Source organism: Lycium barbarum, chromosome 4 (assembly GCF_019175385.1).
Source record: "Lycium barbarum isolate Lr01 chromosome 4, ASM1917538v2, whole genome shotgun sequence".
In the NCBI taxonomy this organism is placed as follows: Eukaryota; Viridiplantae; Streptophyta; class Magnoliopsida; order Solanales; family Solanaceae; genus Lycium; species Lycium barbarum.
In genome coordinates this window covers 144,967,801-144,985,010 of record NC_083340.1, presented here as the reverse complement: position 1 = coordinate 144,985,010, position 17,210 = coordinate 144,967,801, and the positions used below count along the sequence as shown (strand labels likewise).

Below are 17,210 nucleotides of genomic sequence, written 5' to 3'. Positions count from 1 at the left end.
TCTATTAATCTATACAGATTTCGCCTTCTCTATCTTTCTTCGTTGCTTTCGTTTTGAAAGAAAATTTTACCATGCTAGATTCCTTCTCCAAACTTCATCACCCTCAAATCAATCCCTTCGATCAAATATTTCCACTTAATAACACTTTAAAAAAATTATGCCCTATCCTCTGAGAAAATTATCTCCCGTCAGTGCTTCGTGGATTAACATCCTTCATCAAATGCATGGCCAGCAGCCCAGCACATTACCTAAGTCGCTTTTCGAATTTGAAGTTTATATGATGTCCGTGTAAAGTTTTTTCAAGATATAAGAATGCATGCCCTAAAGATCCTAAGCAAAACCAGGGAATATTTTATTTCTTTCTCTTACATTTCTGTGTGAACAATATGCTTAGGCATCGATATAAGCATGTATCGTTGAATAGTTTGGTCTCTTTGTTTGTGTATGTGAAATGTGTTTATGTTTTCTCCTCATAGATACATTCTTTTTGTATGTTATTATAATTCAATCATATCTTTCTTCTTTTTGATGTGTCACTGTTCGTAAATGAGAATGTTAAAATTAGAGAATTTTTCCTTCACTCTTTCCTCTTGATCATCTTTATCACGTCTTTAGGTCCTTATTATGCTTTGATGTAAAGATCTATGAAGTAGTATTTTAATTTTGTTTATTTCTCTATAATCGAGTAAATAAACATCATGATGAATTAGGAGTTGTCACTATTTACAGTCTAATAGTAATATCATAAGTTCAAACTTCTTGGATAGAACATCTTTGTTCCATACTAATCATGTGAAAGAAAGATTTTTTTTTTGAAATGTTATTGTAGTTAGAAAAAGAAAAAGAATTTGAAAGTGTTTGGTTAGACAATTTTTTACTCCATATTAAATATTTATGTGAAGGGAAGAAGTTATCTTGTAATGTTCTTGTGGACAATAATGAGCAGCAAGAAGAAACAATCTTCCCTTATTACGGGCATACATGATTAAATTTGCCTTTCTCCTTTTTCGAATTCTTTGCTTCTAGGCTTTGGTACATGGATCTTTCTTCCACTTTTTATTTTTTTTTATTTTTTTTGGCGAGTTACTCTTCTTAATTAAAAAAGTCTTAAGTAATGAAATCAATCATTTTCATTTGATTTCAGCAATATCAGAATTGATTTTTAATACATATACATAGAAAATATTATCTCTTCTATCTCAACTCATTTATAAAAAATATTTTAAATATCATTTGTGTCTTTTATTACCGCGCGAAGCGCGAATAACTTTACTAGTACAATATAGTATGATACACTACAAGAAAATAATGCTAAAAAAAAAATGAATCTTACTAATTGAACAGAAGATTCTTAAAGCTCCAGCTGTCATGTGTTGTCAATGTAGGATTTTATCGGTGCATTATGTGTGACTACAAAGAAGAATCAAGAACCTGGATTTTGCACTTGGTAAGCTACTGCTTCCACAGGTCAAACAATTTACTCCACTAATCATCAGAAAAAGAAACATGTATTGCCAACAATCAACATTACCCCTAGTAAATCTTTGACGTGGACATTAATTTCTTTTCTGTTCTTTATTTTTCCTTTCTTGAAGAATGTTTGTAAGACAATGACGTAGTTTCTTGTTTAAGCTGTTTTATTCAGTAAGTAGCCCCAATAAATTGCTTTCAAATTAATGTCAGTATCATTTACGAGGATGGCAAAGTATTGGTGGAGGAAGCTCTCATTAGACGAAGATGGCAGTCATACTTCCATAAACTCTTGAACGAGGAAGGTGATAGAGACATTGTGTTGGGAGATTTGGAGTACTCTGAGAGGCGTTGCGATTTTGGGTATTGTAGGAGTATAAAGGTGGAGGAGGTTAAGGGTGCTGTTCGCAGGATGCGCAGGGGAAGAGCTACCGGTCCTGACGAGATCCCTGGGGAGTTTTGGAAAAGTGCGGGAAGGGCAGGTTTGGAGTGGTTGACTGAATTGTTTAATGTTATTTTTAAGACGGCGAAGATTCCTGAGGAATGGAGGTGGAGTATAATGGTTCCTTTGTATAAGAACAAGGGTGATATTCAAAGTTGCAACAACTATAGAGGGATCAAGCTGCTAAGCCACACTATGAAAGTGCGGGAAAGGGTGGTGGAGATGAGGGTGAGAAGAGGCGTGTCCATTTCAGAGAACCAGTTCGGATTCATGTTGGGGCGCTCGACTACAGAAACCAACCATCTTGTGAGGAGACTGGTGGAGCAGTATAGGGAGAGGAAGAAGAACTTGTACATGGTTTTCATCGACCTAGAAAAGGCTTACGACAAAGTGCCAAGAGAGGTTTTATGGAGATGCTTGGAGGCCAGAGGTGTACCTGTAGCGTACATTAGGGCGATCAAGGACATGTATGAGGGAGCCAAGACCTGGGTAAGGACAGTGGGAGGAGACTCGGAACACTTCCCAGTGGACATGGGGTTGCACCAGGAATCAGCTCTTAGCCCATTTTTATTTGCCTTAGTGATGGACTGTCTGACGCGGCGAATTCAAGGTGAGGTGCCATGGTGTATGTTATTTGCGGATGACATAGTCTTGATTGACGAGACACGCAGCGGAGTGAACGCTAAGCTGGAGGTTTAGAGACAAACTCTGGAGTCTAAAGGGTTCAAGTTGAGTAGGACCAAGACAGAGTACATGGAGTGCAAGTTCAGTGACGTGACACATGAGCCTGGCATGGAAGTAAGGTTTGATATGTCACGCCCCGAACCTGGGCCTGGACGTAACACGGCACCCGGTGCCTGACTGCATGCGACCGAGCGAACCAACTGGCTGGCTAATCAACATGTGATATCAAAATATAACTGAATGTAGAAACAACTAAACACATGCTGATATACTAAAGGTCTGACTGAAATCATAATGCGGAAATACTTAGACAATCTGAAATATATCTGAAAGTGGCCAACATGGCTAAACCAAAACGACTAGACAACTGCCAACAAGGCTAACATATCTGACTGTCTGAACTGTGTCTATGAAGCCTCTAAGAGTACTGAATGATAGAACTGTCTATAAACTGAAATAACTGGATAGCTGACATCGCCCCGAATGAATTTGGGGTTCACCAGTAGCTGATACGTGCACTCCTAAATAGCTGAGTCATCAACCTGTGTATCGTTACCTGCATCGCGAGATGCAGGCCCCCAAGCAAATAAAAAGGGAAATCAGTTCATCTAGGAGGCATGATTTAATTTGGGTGATTGTGGACAGACTTACGAAGTCAGCGCACTTCTTGCCAGTTAAGACCACAGATTGAACAAGAAGATTATGCCAAGTCATATGTTAATGAAATTGCCGGATTGTATGGGACCCTAGTGTCCATTATTTCAGATTTTGGTGCTCAGTTCACAGCGAACTTCTGAAAATCCTTTCAGAAAGGATTGGGTACAGAGGTGAACCTTAACACAGCTTTTCATCCTCAGACAAATGGTCAGACAGATACGCTATTTAGATCTCATGTTTTGATATTCATGTTAGTTCAATACTCAGATATTTATGTCAGCTTAGTACTCAGATATCAGTCCAATACCTAAGTATGTCAAGCCATGTCAAGCATGGGAGGGGGCTACAGCATGCATGGGTTACACCTGTAGTCTACTCACCGATCCTGGGCGACCCAGGCGGTGGGGTCCTCACAAAAAAGACTACAGGTGTAACCCATGCATGCTGTAGTCCCCTCTCATGCTTGACATGGCTTGACATACTTTGGTATTGGACTAATATCTGAGTACTAAGCTGACATAAATATCTGAGTATTGAACTAACATGAATATCAAAACATGAGATCTGAATAGCGTATCTGTCTGACCATTTGTCTGAGGATGAAAAGCTGTGCTAAGGTTCACCTCTGTACCCAATCCTTTCTGAAAGGATTTTCAGAAGTTCGCTGTGAACTGAGCACCAAAATCTGAAATAATGGACACTAGGGTCCCATACAATCCGGCAATTTCATTAACATATGACTTGGCATAATCTTCTTGTTCAATCTGTGGTCTTAACTGGCAAGAAGTGCGCTGACTTCGTAAGTCTGTCCACAATCACCCAAATTAAATCATGCCTCCTAGATGAATGAGGTATACCTGATACAAAGCCCATATTGATCATTTCCCATTTCCAGACAGGAATATCAACATTCTGAGCCAAGCCACCAGGCCTCTGGTGTTCGGCTTTCACCTGCTGACAATTCGGGCACTTAGCTACAAAATCTGCCACATCCTTCTTCATATCGTTCCACCAGTAAATCTCCTTGATATTATGATACATCTTAGTGGAACCTGGGTAAATGGATTACCTAGAGCTGTGAGCTTCTAACATGATTCGCTCTCTGAGCCCATCAACATCTGGAACGCATAATCTGCCTCGATATCTCAAGGTACCATTATCTCCCTCCTGTTCAAAAGCTAAGGCTTTCTATTCGTGAATACCCTCTTTCATCTGCAGCAAGTAGGAATCGCCAAACTACTTCTCTCTAACTTAAATGACCAAGCAGGAATGCCATGTTCTGGGCAATAACTCCACCCACTTCGGAGTCTGAAAGTCGAATTCCTAGCTTGGAGAAGTAGTTAAATTCTTTCACCTTAGTTCTCTTATCTGCCTAAATCATGAGTTGTACTTCCCAAACTTGTTTTTTTTTTTTTTTTGAGATACTTCCTAAAATACTCATAGTACAGTTGTACGCTAAGTCTTTTACGAGCACCTTAGAGATTAGAGTCTTGTGCAATGGCACTACCCTTATGACACATAACTGGGCATGATCTCATAGCTTTTCTGTGATCGCCTAATCGATAGTAATTGAACTTGACACGATTCGTCCGACAATCATTCTACTCATTTCGGGTTAGGCATATTCCCTATGGAGACTATCTCATTATGCCAACCTAACTGAATTAAGGTTCTTCATATCTCATACTAACCCTTCGGGTCTTCAATTATCTCACTGGACTTACTAGCGATTTATGCATCTCCCCCTTAGACCAAGGCTAACGTCTTATACTTACAAATTCTTCTCTTTTGATGGGATCCAATTAGCCTTCCTTATCTTCTGTAATTCCTTTGTACTCTACAACATTGACAATTTTTTTTTTGACTCACATCTGAGCAATTTCTCATAGGGAAAAATTAAATTTACTTACATGAACGGGTTGTTCCTGTATTCATAACTGGCATACTCCATCTTAACGACTTAACTCTGCTCACACTGTAAATCTTAGGACAAACCCCTTGTTGACAACTCTTAAAGGTTATTCTTCTGTAGTTTGCTGTCATACGACTTAGCTGATTTCTTCTTCCACTAATCACTCTACTCTGAACTTAACTTAAGCCCTTGGTTTCTAACACACATTCGGATGTATCCGAACTGCCACCCACTCAAGGTGTTCATCTGAATAGGAAATCAAATTATATTTCTCAAGGTCAGCCGTACTCGTAACTTAGTCAAATCTTATCATTACTGTTGACATGGCTTTTCCAGACATATTACGAACTTATATCTTATTCTCCTTCTATTTCTAGGAAAAATTTGGCAGAGTTTCCTCTATATTTCTTACTATCCCAAAACCTGCACGCAGGAAATACCAACAACGCCTCACAAGGCCAGCATATATACATATATATCATATCATATCATAGCCACACAGGGCTCCCAATTTCAACAACAGTATAAAAATGATGAGTTTACCTCATATGTCCAAATCAAACTGTACCTGTTACACTTTCCTGTTTATTTTCCCTTTCAATCTTTAACTGCAGATGGAGTGGGTCCTGATGACCTCCGGTAGAAAACTGTCTGCCATCACTTCCTTGAGATCCTCCATGATTTACCTTTTTCCTGTTGACTTAGCTCCTTTTCTAATTTCTCTAATATCCTCTCTCTGTTGTATTCCATTCTTTTTTCTGAAGAACATCATTATCATTCAACATACCATTCATTCCACTACACCCCTTCTCGGGCAACTTACATTGTATTCCACTTTATATAGCACTTGAAGTCTCATTCGTTACCAGTAAGTATTGCACAATTGTACCCCCTACGGGTAAACATCCTTACTTGGACCTTGAATTACCTGTTCATCTCCTGCGCATTCGAAACGTACGTAATTCGAGAGGAAGAGAAGTTACTTATTGCTCTAAGCTTTATGGCACGATCTAGAGTAGAAATAAATGAGACAAATCCTGAATGTCTTGGTGGTCAACTATTTATATGTATGGGGCCCTCACACATATAAAAGAGACCCCACTGGACACAACTTCATAGACTCCCTAAGACACTTGAACCTGGGGCTTTGATACCAAGCTTTGTCACGCCCCGAACCTGGGCCTGGACGTAACACGGCACCCGGTGCCTGACTGCATGCGACCGAGCGAACCAACTGGCTGGCTAATCAACATGTGATATCAAAATATAACTGAATGTAGAAACAACTAAATACATGTTGATATACTAAAAGTCTGACTGAAATCATAATGCGGAAATACTTAGACAATCTGAAATATATCTGAAAGTGGCCAACATGGCTAAACCAAAACGACTAGACAACTGCCAACAAGGCTAACATATCTGACTCTCTGAACTGTGTCTATGAAGCCTCTAAGATTACTGAATGATAGAATTGTCTATAAACTGAAATAACTGGATAGCTGACATCGCCCCGAATGAATTTGGGGTTCACCAGTAGCTGATACGTGCACTCCTAAATAGCTGAGTCATCAACCTGTGTATCGTTACCTGCATCGCGAGATGCAAGCCCCCAAGCAAATAAAAAGGGACATCAGTACATTTGAATTGTACTGGTATGTAAAGCAACTGAAGCAATAAAATACTGGAACTGAAACTGAAACTGATAAATGTAACTGTACTAAACAGGAAAGCAAGAAGCTGAAGTACTCCCTGTTCTGGATGAAGAATCACCTGTAAAACTGTAAATATAACTGTGGCCTCGGGCCCAAATAATGTGCACAAAAACTGTGGCCTCTGGCCCAAGCAATACGTATGCATAAACTGTGGCCTAGGGCCCAAAAGTACAGATACAGGTGTTCAACATTAACAATTTACAAAACTGAGACTAGCTATAGCTGATAGCATGATAACTGTTTCTGATTATGGGACTCATGCAAATAACTGGTTATACACTGACTGAGACTCATGTGATAACAATGCATAAATCTATAAAGATTACGTGCTGAGTTCATGATGTTCAAAGTGACAACCATGAACGAATTCTATAACTGCAACCCTAGAAGATAACAGTTCTATATCATATCATGAAACTAGGGCTAAACTATATTCTGAGTCAAATTGCGGACAAGTATGAAAAATGAGGCGTAGGGAGAATCATGAACATTCCCCAACGTAGATAGTTAGCCTCACATACCTTAATTCCAGCCTTTGAGCGTAATACAATGTTCGTCAACCCTTTCAACTTTGATCTATATCAATACAAGTCAAAGGGATTCTATATTAGCAATAATATTCATGCTTTGGTCATCTAAGCATTTTATCAAACACTTAGTGGGCATGAATCCATTAATGGTGATTTCTTCACCCAATTCCCATTCTATTACTTCTAGGTGATTCTACAATCTTAATTAGATGTAATTAACATCATTCTTCAACACCCATGTGAATACAACAATCCCAAGTCAACAATCCAAAAACCCTAGCATAGTTCATATAATTCTCTTTATCAAACCCATTTACTATTCTCCCAAGAATTCATCAATTCACAACTATAAATGATTAGGGAGTAGAAACATTACCTTTTTGAAGTCCAATCCTCTTGAATTCGGGTTCTAGGGTTTTCCACATCCAACAATAATGTTCCAATCACAACTCTATGGATTTGAAGGGTTTACTTCAGTTAGAAATGGGTTAGGGACTTGGATTCAATCTAGAATCATGATAGAAACTTACCTTGGAAGGTCTTGAGGTTTGGGACTTGTTCTCTCTGAATTTGGGGTGAGTTTTCGTGAATGGGGTGTGAAGAAATGAAGTGAAAAGTGTTAAATGACGTTTTAAACTTGTTTTCAGACCCATTTTACGTCCCGTACAATTTGTACGGACCGTATATCATACCGTATAATCATTCCAGTGATTTGGAAATTCTGGACCAATTATACGGCTGGAATATACGGCCCGTATAATTTTTACGGTCCGTATGTTCCACCGTATAATTTTTACGGTCCGTATGTTTCCACCGTAAACTGACAGAACACGGTTTAGTAAAACGGGCATAACTCTTTGCACAGATGTCTGTTTGAGGCCCATAATATACCGTTGGAAAGCTATTTCAAAGGGATACAAATTTCATCAAGGAAGTTTTCCCAAATTCCAAATTAATAATGGGGTTATGGTCGTTGGAAGTAAGACCTTCTATAAACTCACTTGCAAACATGCCCCGTAGAGTGGTTTTCAACTTTGCTTTGCCCAAAGACTCTTCTCATGTATTGATTGGGTTTCAAACATCATTTATACACTACTCAAATTGGGTTTATTATACCCCCATCTTATGATACAAATCTTAGCCCGAAGCTACGAGGTGTTACATGATACCCAGGCCATCCCAAAGAAAGGAAGTTTCAAATATCTTGGGCCTATTATACAAGAAAATGGGGATATTGACGATGATGTCTCATATCGTATTGGTGCAGGGTGGATGAAATAGAGGCTTGCTTCAGGAGTGCTGTGAGATAAGAAGGTGCCACCAAAACTTAAAGGCAGGTTCTACAAAGTGGTTGTGAGACCGACTTTGTTGTACGGGGCAGAGTGCTGGGCAGTCAAGAGCTCTCACGTCCAAAAGATGAAAGTTGCGGAAATGAGAATGTTACGATGGATTTGTGGGCACACCAGGCGAGATAGGATTAGGAATGATGTCCGGGATAAGGTTGGAGTAGCATCAGTGGAGGATAAGATGAGGGAAGCGAGGCTGAGATGGGTTGGGCATGTGAGGAGGAGAGGCACAGATGCCCCAGTGCGGAGGTGTCAGAGGTTAGCTATGGATGATTTCAGAAGAGGTAAGGGTAGGACGAAAAAGTATTGGGGAGAGGTGCTGAGACAGGACATGGCGCAGGTTCAGCTTACCGAGGACATGACCTTAGATAGGAGGTTTTGGAGGACTCAGATTAGGGTAGAAGGCTAGTAAGTAGTCGCGGTTTCAATCTATAGTCTGTTGTCCTTTGTTTCTTGCTATTATATATTGTTTCTTGTACTTCGATTATCTTATTTATCTGTGGTATCTACTGCTCCCTTTTTTAGACTGCTCTATTTTGACTTATTCGCTTTCTTTAGTTTCATTTGCATTTTGCTTTGAGCTGCTTGTGCTTATCTAACCTTTCTCGTTGTGTTTTCTCTTAAGCCGAGGGTCTTTTGGAAACAGCCTCCCTATCCTCCGAAATAGGGGTAAGGTCTGCGTACACTTTACCCTCCCCAGACCCCACATTGTGGGATTTCACCGGGTATGTTGTTGTTGTAGTAGTATCATTTACATAGTTAATTTCATGCGCTGATTAGAGCGCATTGAACAGGTATTGTCATTAGGCCATGTATCTGATGCTCCTTGTAACTTACCTTTTACAGTTTACCACAGTGAAGAATGTTGTTAGATAAATGTGAAAAACTGAACTTGAATGGTAAGATTTGTAGTAAGGTTAAGTTCAAGAACAATCATTTAACCAATTCAACACATGCTTACTCTCCAAAGGACACAACGCTTTAATATGGAAAACTTGAGCACAGAATGAAACTGAAATTCCATTAACAATGAAGGCCATAAATCAAGAACCATTCTCGCACATACATATATTAAACCAACATCACTCCTCTAGTTTTATGACATTTTAATAAATATAAAAAAAAAATAACGATCCAATAATAGTTTAAGATCGATACCACACTCAAAATGAAGCACGACACAAATAATCATAAATGGGAGAAATTAACAGAGGACACTTAATTAGGTCCTAGAGTCCAAAGCCATAATGGTGCTGAGGTTCATTGGGTTCATGTACTGGGGTGAACCAGTCAAAATCTGCCGCACAATGATCCTATTGGCCTTTTCAGATGGATGGAATGCATCCCAAAATGCATATATGTCCCTGTTTGGGCACAGGTTTGATAATGGTGTGCACAGCCCTATTCCATTGAATGGTCCTTGTCCACAACATGCTATCTTTGATGTCACAAACCCTGCTCAAATCAAATATGCATATGTTAGTCACTATGTTTCAAAAAGAAAATTGAATCCACACCTATTGTTTGATTAATTTCCTGCCGATACCGTAGACTATGGGTGGCAGGGGCGGGTGTAGCCTTTAGGTTGCAGGTTCATCTGAACACATAACTTTCAACGCGGCGTGCAAATATGTGTAAAAATCTACTAAAATCTCAACAAATATTAAATCTTAACCTTCTACAATGAATTCAATGTTGAAAATATTAAAAGTTGAACTCTTCACATTCAAATCTCATTTCGTATACAGATGCAGATTGGGGTGGTTGTCCGGATACCAGGCGTTTGACTTCTGGTTATTGTGTCTTTCTTGGTGATAATCTCATTTCTTGGTCCGCCAAGCGGCAGGCCACCATGTCTCGATCTAGTGCGGAGGCCGAATATCGAGGGGTAGCCAATGTTGTCACTGAGTCTTGTTGGCTACGCAATTTGCTTCTAGAACTTCATTGTCCAATACGAAAGGCTACAGTGGTGTACTGTGATAATGTTAGTGCCATATATCTATCTGGCAATCCTGTTCAACATCAACGCACTAAGCATATCGAGATGGATATTCACTTCGTCCGTGAACAAGTTGCTCATGGTCATGTACGTGTCCTACATGTCCCATCGCGCTATTAGCTCGCGGATATATTTACTAAAGGTATTCCGTTGGTTCTATTTGAAGATTTTCGCGATAGCCTAAGCGTCCGTAAACCTCCCGCTTCGACTGCGGGGGTGTGTTAGAATATTATGTAAATATTTAGTTACCATGATGTAAATATATTAGAAGAATATTCTAGGCCACCATGTAAATATATTAGAAGAATATTTAGTTACCATTATAATTAGGTGTATATGTAGTTACCTTCATTATAGCCTAGGATCTTTGTATATATACACATGCTGACATAGATTAAGGCAAGCAGATTATTACCTTCTTACACTGCCTTTGAGCTGGGTGCTAACATTCAATGATGGAGTCAAGATTTCTTACTAAAGAAAGTCAAAATATATAGAAGTATATATGTACTGTGTCAAAGGAAGTCAAACATATCATATACATATATAAAAAAATAAAAAAAATTAACCTATCAACATATGTAATTTTTTGACAAAAGGGTGTCAATTGACTCCGTTTGACAGGGTAGCCCTCGGGTAACAATCATTTAGTTTTCGTTAAAGTTTTCGAGTTCTCAAACATTATCTATTAGGATGTACTATAAATAACAGAAAAATGGAAATTTGGTGTATGTTGAGATTACCATAAGCCTGAGGATTAGAGACGAAATCCATGTTCATGGTATAGGTGTTAGCAGCAATAAAGACATTAGCACCAAGTTGATTATTGAGATCAGCCACCATTTGAGTCAATTGAGGGTTGAACAAAGCGGCTGCACGTTGTAGTTCCACTGCACATACACCAGTTGGACTCCTCTGTGCTAATTCTGCTGGCACACATCCCAGTGGTCCAGTACCTGTCACTAACACTCTTCTTGATCCCAAGTCATACAGCTTCTGCAATTTTAATTTCTTGTTTTAGTAATAAGTGATAGAAAGGAAACAAAAGAAGCTAAAAAAAGATAGAAAAATATCGTAACAACTTCTTTGAAAATACTACTCCCTCTGTCCCATTAATGCAGCGACTTTTGTTTTTTGAGATTTAAACAATGTGAAGTTTGACCAACATCTTAAAATGTTTTTTTCAAAATCATATGATATGAGAAGAATTGCAACTTATAGTACTCTTTGTATGGTTTTTAAATATATAAATTTTAAATTAAAAATATTAAGTTGATCTAATTTAATTTAGCTTTAAAGATTTGTCAATTTGACTCATAAAAAATGAAAACGTGTCAAATATAACGGGATGGAAGGAGTACTTAGCTTGTACTCCCTCCGGTCCTTTTTAGGTGTAGTTTAAATTTTATCAGTGGCTCCGCCACTCATTGCCAAGGGTGGTCACCTGCACACCCTTGGTTGGAAAATGGTACTAATACATGGATTAGATATTATAGTTAACTGGATATAAATTAAATTTTGAACACCCTTAAAATAATTGAGATAGATAGCTTAGAGGTAAAGGGTGTTCAATTTTACCTAATAATCACAGTTTAAAGCTTGCGTCAAACGCTGGTCATCTTCTTTCTTTAAAAGAAAACATACAAACAATGTCTGAAGTTACTTGGTTGATTTGTATTTGCACTTATTTTCTTCCATGTTCCGACTAAACTTATTTGTGTTTGAGTTATGATTTGGATTTGATTTATTCCTATGTTGGTTTGGAGGTTGGACTCATTTGTTGAAGCTTCTTAGTCTTTCTTCTTTCCTTCCTATTCCCTAGAAAAGAAGAAGGTGTATTGTTAAAAAGAAGACAATGAGATCTAATAGGAAGTTAGCTACCACTTATTTTGTTCTCTTTTCTTTTTAATTGCTTCTGTGAACATTTTAATTATCCAACTTTTTTCTCTTTCTTTCTCTCTCTTTTTTTTCCAAAGAAAATTAATTAGTCATTATCTCTTGCTTTGTAACATTCTCGGAATGCCCCTTGTTCTCCACTTGGGGGATTACGTATACTGGGTATATTATTGCTGTTATTTGATACTGTAATCGCCGATAGAGTTTTCTAGCAATGAAATTTATCAAGAATAACTTGCGAAATCAAATGGACCATAAATTTTTAGGCGGGTGTGCAGTGATGATGTTAAAAAAAATTCGTTACACTCATTCATCGAAAAAAAATTATATACTCATCAATATTTGAACAACCTTACCAAAATTTCTGGCTCTGCCACTGAATTTTATCTTGCCCATTTTAGTAGCATCAATTAATCAGAAGGGATATTTGATTAAATAACCGTAGTATCTTTCTTATATGAGTAAATATTGACTATATGCCTTATTGAAGTAGTCGGGCACCCGGGGTAGAATTTGAAAGGAAACAGTTAATGTGTTCTAGCTTGCTTTTTCTTTTTCCTTCTAAAAAGAAACAGTTAACAATGACAAATTTTTCCGACCGTGGTGACAGATGATATGGGGAGTATTATATACAGTATTTTTATTTTTGTTAGTGGCGTAAAATTAAGACGACAGAGCAAATTTGGTAGGTGATATTGGCTGGGAAATAAAGTGTTAACTATAAGCTAAAAGCTACCTTGAAATTATTTCAAAATATGACTATTGTGGAAACAATAGTACGTACTAGTATTATTCTTGTGCCTTCGAAAATTTTGTCGTAGGGGACCTAAGTGTGTGGGTGGGGCATATTTTCTCTAATAAATGCACGTTTTTTAGGGGTATTCAGTGGCGGAACTAGAATTTTTACTAAGGGGTGTCAAAATATAAAACAGTAAATATACGACGAAATTAAGGTGATTCAACACATAGTATGTATACATAAAAAAGTTCTTTTTACGTATTTACACAGTGTACTTTATCGGCGAAGGGGTGTCAGTTTGACACCCCTGGATGCATGTGGCTCCGCCACCGGGGGTATTAATGATTATTTGGTGAAATGCTAGTCTGTCGCACCAACCAAGCATTCATCACATTATGGCTCCACTATCCGCCCGTTTGAATTGGCTTATAAGTTGCTTATAAGTTGTTTTCAGTTTTTTTGAGTGTTTGACTGGCCGGCTTAAAGTCATTTTGTGCTTAAAATAAACTTAAAAAAATAATTGGGCCCATTTAACTTAGCTTATCTAAAACAGCTTATAAGCTGAAAACAGCTTATAAGCCAAAAAAAAATAAGTTGGATTACCCCAACTTATTTTTTTTAGCTTATAAGCTGCAAATAGCTTATAGGCATAAGCCCATCCAAACAGGCTTATAACTTGTCATTTGCATGCATAAATGCATAGCCACCTTTCATATATAGTACTACTGCAGGATGCGTCTATACCACCCTGCATAACTTCATTATTCTACTATCTCTTCCTTGCAATCTTTACTAAAACACAAAAGCTTGACTAAATCAACAGACTTCACTTTTCAGAATTAGAAAATATGTGATACCAAGTTAGTTACCATTTTATCAGGTTGTCAATTAACGCTTATTATAAAAATTTACCTGTAATACTTTTCTATACTCGGAGATGAGATAACGAACATAATCAGGGAGGGAAAACTGTCGAGATCTTGCTGAGAAAGGGACCAAATAGTAGTTATTAACAAAGTCATTGCCTCCAAGTGTGATGAGGACAAGGGCACTGTTCACTAGCTGTTGAGTTTGTTCTGCTCCAATTAAAGCAGTTACCCTCCTTTGATATTGTTGAAAGTACTCCAACTGTTTTCCAATTCGGATTATATTCAACTGCAAATGGTGTCATAAGATCCAATTTAATTATTAAAATGATAAACTAATTGTAAAAAATAAAATAAACTAAATAAAATAGAAAGTCTATACATACTTTTTACATTAACGTTTTTTATATTAAATGACATAGAGCTTTAAATGTACGTCTTAGCTTTAAATTTACCTCTTTGTTTTATTGCCCATGAATATTATAATATATAGTTGACATGACCAAAATCTTTCTAGTGGTATGTGCATGCTATTCAATAATTCAAGAATTCATCATTTAAATTTTGACGAGAAATAGGAATTAAGATAATTAAAGGTACAACTTGCTTCAAACAACAGTAGTAATCTGGGGTTAGGTAGTTGAACTAGACTAACCAAACAAATCTTCCAAAATTAATTGTAGGTAATATGGAAAAAATTCCCAGGTAATTTTGAAATTTTCGAAGGAGAACATACCTACTTGTACGAAAAGAAACGAGAAAAACAGAACAGTGATATATATAAGACAGATATTATAATGTAGTAGCTTAGCGTAGGAACATGGATGAAATGTTGCACTTGGAATAAAACAAGCAACATTATATTGTAGTTTCTTCCAAAGAATTAAATAACAATAGAACGCCAGATTGAAAAATATGAGGTTAAATCTATAGGCTTTAATTGCACTTACAAACTGGATGCCCGTGTCATTAAGGATTCCAACTCCAGCAGAAGCAAAGTTTGCCCCAACAAGAAGCCTATCTCCTGTGAGCTGTGGAGCCAAGTATGGCAATGTTGGCTCCATACCCAATTGCTCACCTTAACATTAAAATCAACATATTATTAGCATATTTATGATAAATATTAGTACTTTTTTTTCTTTCATTTTATATGCCACTATTTCCAAATTATTCTGCTCGAAAAGAGATTAAGTCATTTTATATACTTAAAAATAATTTAACTTTAAATTTTTAAATACATGGTTTTATATAGCCTCATAAATGCCATTGCAACTCTAAAGTCACAAGTTTAAAATAAATGTTCTTTCTTAAACTTCATGTTGAGTCAAACTTCGCTATACAAATTGAAAAGAAGAAAGTACTAAAAGGTAATATATAAAAAATAGTTATGTTTTGTGTTCTGACAGCTCAATTATTTTAACACATCAAGTTTACTTGACCTAACATCAACAAGTGACTCTTCCTATCAAATTAACTTAATGTAGTAAACTAAAAAATAGAGTAATAACATGTGATAACCGGTCAAATTGTACCGATAGTACAATAATTCTTTTACATTATCGGTGTGTATAAACTTAAACTTAGTAAAGAATGATAGCTAACATACCACAACATGTTAAGTTGTATTGATAGTATAAAAAAATTCACACGATCAAAGTATATAACTCAAATACTTAGCACAAGTGTTTAGAAAAATGAATTACTTGCTACTAACTAGAAAAAAATAATGTTCATACTTATGATATCAGGTATGTTGAGGCCATTGGAGAAGCGACCAGTGGCACGGCGAGTAGGGTAGTCAATGCCATAAGGTGGAGAATCAGCCCTTGCAGTAGTAATTAAGTAGTTATTGTTACCATTATCCACAAGTGAATCACCAAACACAAAAAAAGCTCGAGCTTCAGCTTGAAGTGAAAAAGCAGAAAATGCAAGCACAGAAAGTACTATACATGAAAAAGAAGAGAATGAGAAACTCATCATGTTAGTCATGAGTTTTGATAGAACAAATTCTTTTTTGTTTTTTAATTTGCTGTGAGATGCAAGAATGATAAGTATTTGGTGGCCATTATATAGTAGAAAGGGCTTGAGTAGTGAATCATGAGTGAAACCCTCAATAAATGTTATGATCTAACTTTTGCTACTACCATTAAGTGTAAGAGAGTACGGTCAGGGGCGCAGAGGCAGAGGGTGCACGGGGTTCAGTTGAATCTCCTAATTCGTTGAAAAATTATATACTATGTAAATAGGATTTTTTTTAAAATTATATATATATATATATATATATATATATATATTGTTGAATTCTCTTAGAATAAGAGTTTTTTTATATCCTCGTATGAATTTCTGACTCCGCTACTAAATATAGTAGATGGAAATAATGAAGCCAAGAGGACCACTGCATAAGCAAAGCTGCCTAAGAGCAGTTATTTCCCTCATTCTAAAATTGGAGTGGACGGCTTTTGGGTATTGTCCTTTACTCTTTAAATTCTATTTTGCCTGATTAATGAGCCAAAAAAAGTTGGAGGGATCCAGAAGGACATTTATGCAGCTTCCCTTATATTGTTCTTATTTTTGCTATTTGGCACTCCGATATCATCATCTTTTTTTTTTTTTTTTTTGGGAAAAGTAAGAAGTCATTATGATAAAGTATCATTCAAATTAACAAAGAAGATAGCTGCCTCATTTACAAGCAATGTTGGAAATTTATCCTTCCATGAAACACCGTTTACAAGCAAACTTCTCTAGCATGTGATTACAGCCGTCAAATTTCCTGCTAATATATTCACTCCTTTCGTCTCAATTTTTGCCACTTTTTTACTTTTCTTGAATTAAATTGGCTAATTTTTTAGGCTAAATTGAATTAGATCAACTCCATATTTTAAAATTAAAATTTATATATTCAAAGATTATGAAAATTACTATAAATTGCAATTCTTCTCATGTCAGTATGATGA

At 36.9% G+C, this 17,210-nt stretch overlaps 1 protein-coding gene across 1 annotated transcript; it reads right to left on the bottom strand.

The window, feature by feature from the left end:
- Window positions 1-9,751: 9,751 nt before the first annotated feature.
- LOC132636821 (GDSL esterase/lipase At5g33370-like) lies at window positions 9,752-16,300 on the bottom strand. Its single transcript, XM_060353853.1, has 5 exons — window positions 15,993-16,300; window positions 15,207-15,334; window positions 14,303-14,545; window positions 11,499-11,751; window positions 9,752-10,211 (listed from the first exon to the last, which is right to left on the bottom strand). The coding sequence occupies exons 1-5, from the start codon at window positions 16,243-16,245 to the stop codon at window positions 9,979-9,981; spliced, it is 1,110 nt and encodes a 369-aa protein (XP_060209836.1). The 5' UTR covers window positions 16,246-16,300; the 3' UTR covers window positions 9,752-9,978.
- Window positions 16,301-17,210: the final 910 nt, after the last annotated feature.

What these genes read in the sequence shown, in the direction of transcription:
- LOC132636821 (XM_060353853.1), bottom strand. Translation starts at nt 16,245, where the DNA reads ATGACTAACATGATGAGTTTCTCATTCTCTTCTTTTTCATGTATAGTA. An exon ending in AGTATAGAAAAGTATTACAG is followed by an intron (nt 11,752 to 14,302) that starts GTAAATTTTTAT and finishes TTAAAATTGCAG; the next exon opens with AAGCTGTATGACTTGGGATC. An exon ending in CTCTAATCCTCAGGCTTATG is followed by an intron (nt 10,212 to 11,498) that starts GTAATCTCAACA and finishes TGATTTGAGCAG; the next exon opens with GGTTTGTGACATCAAAGATA.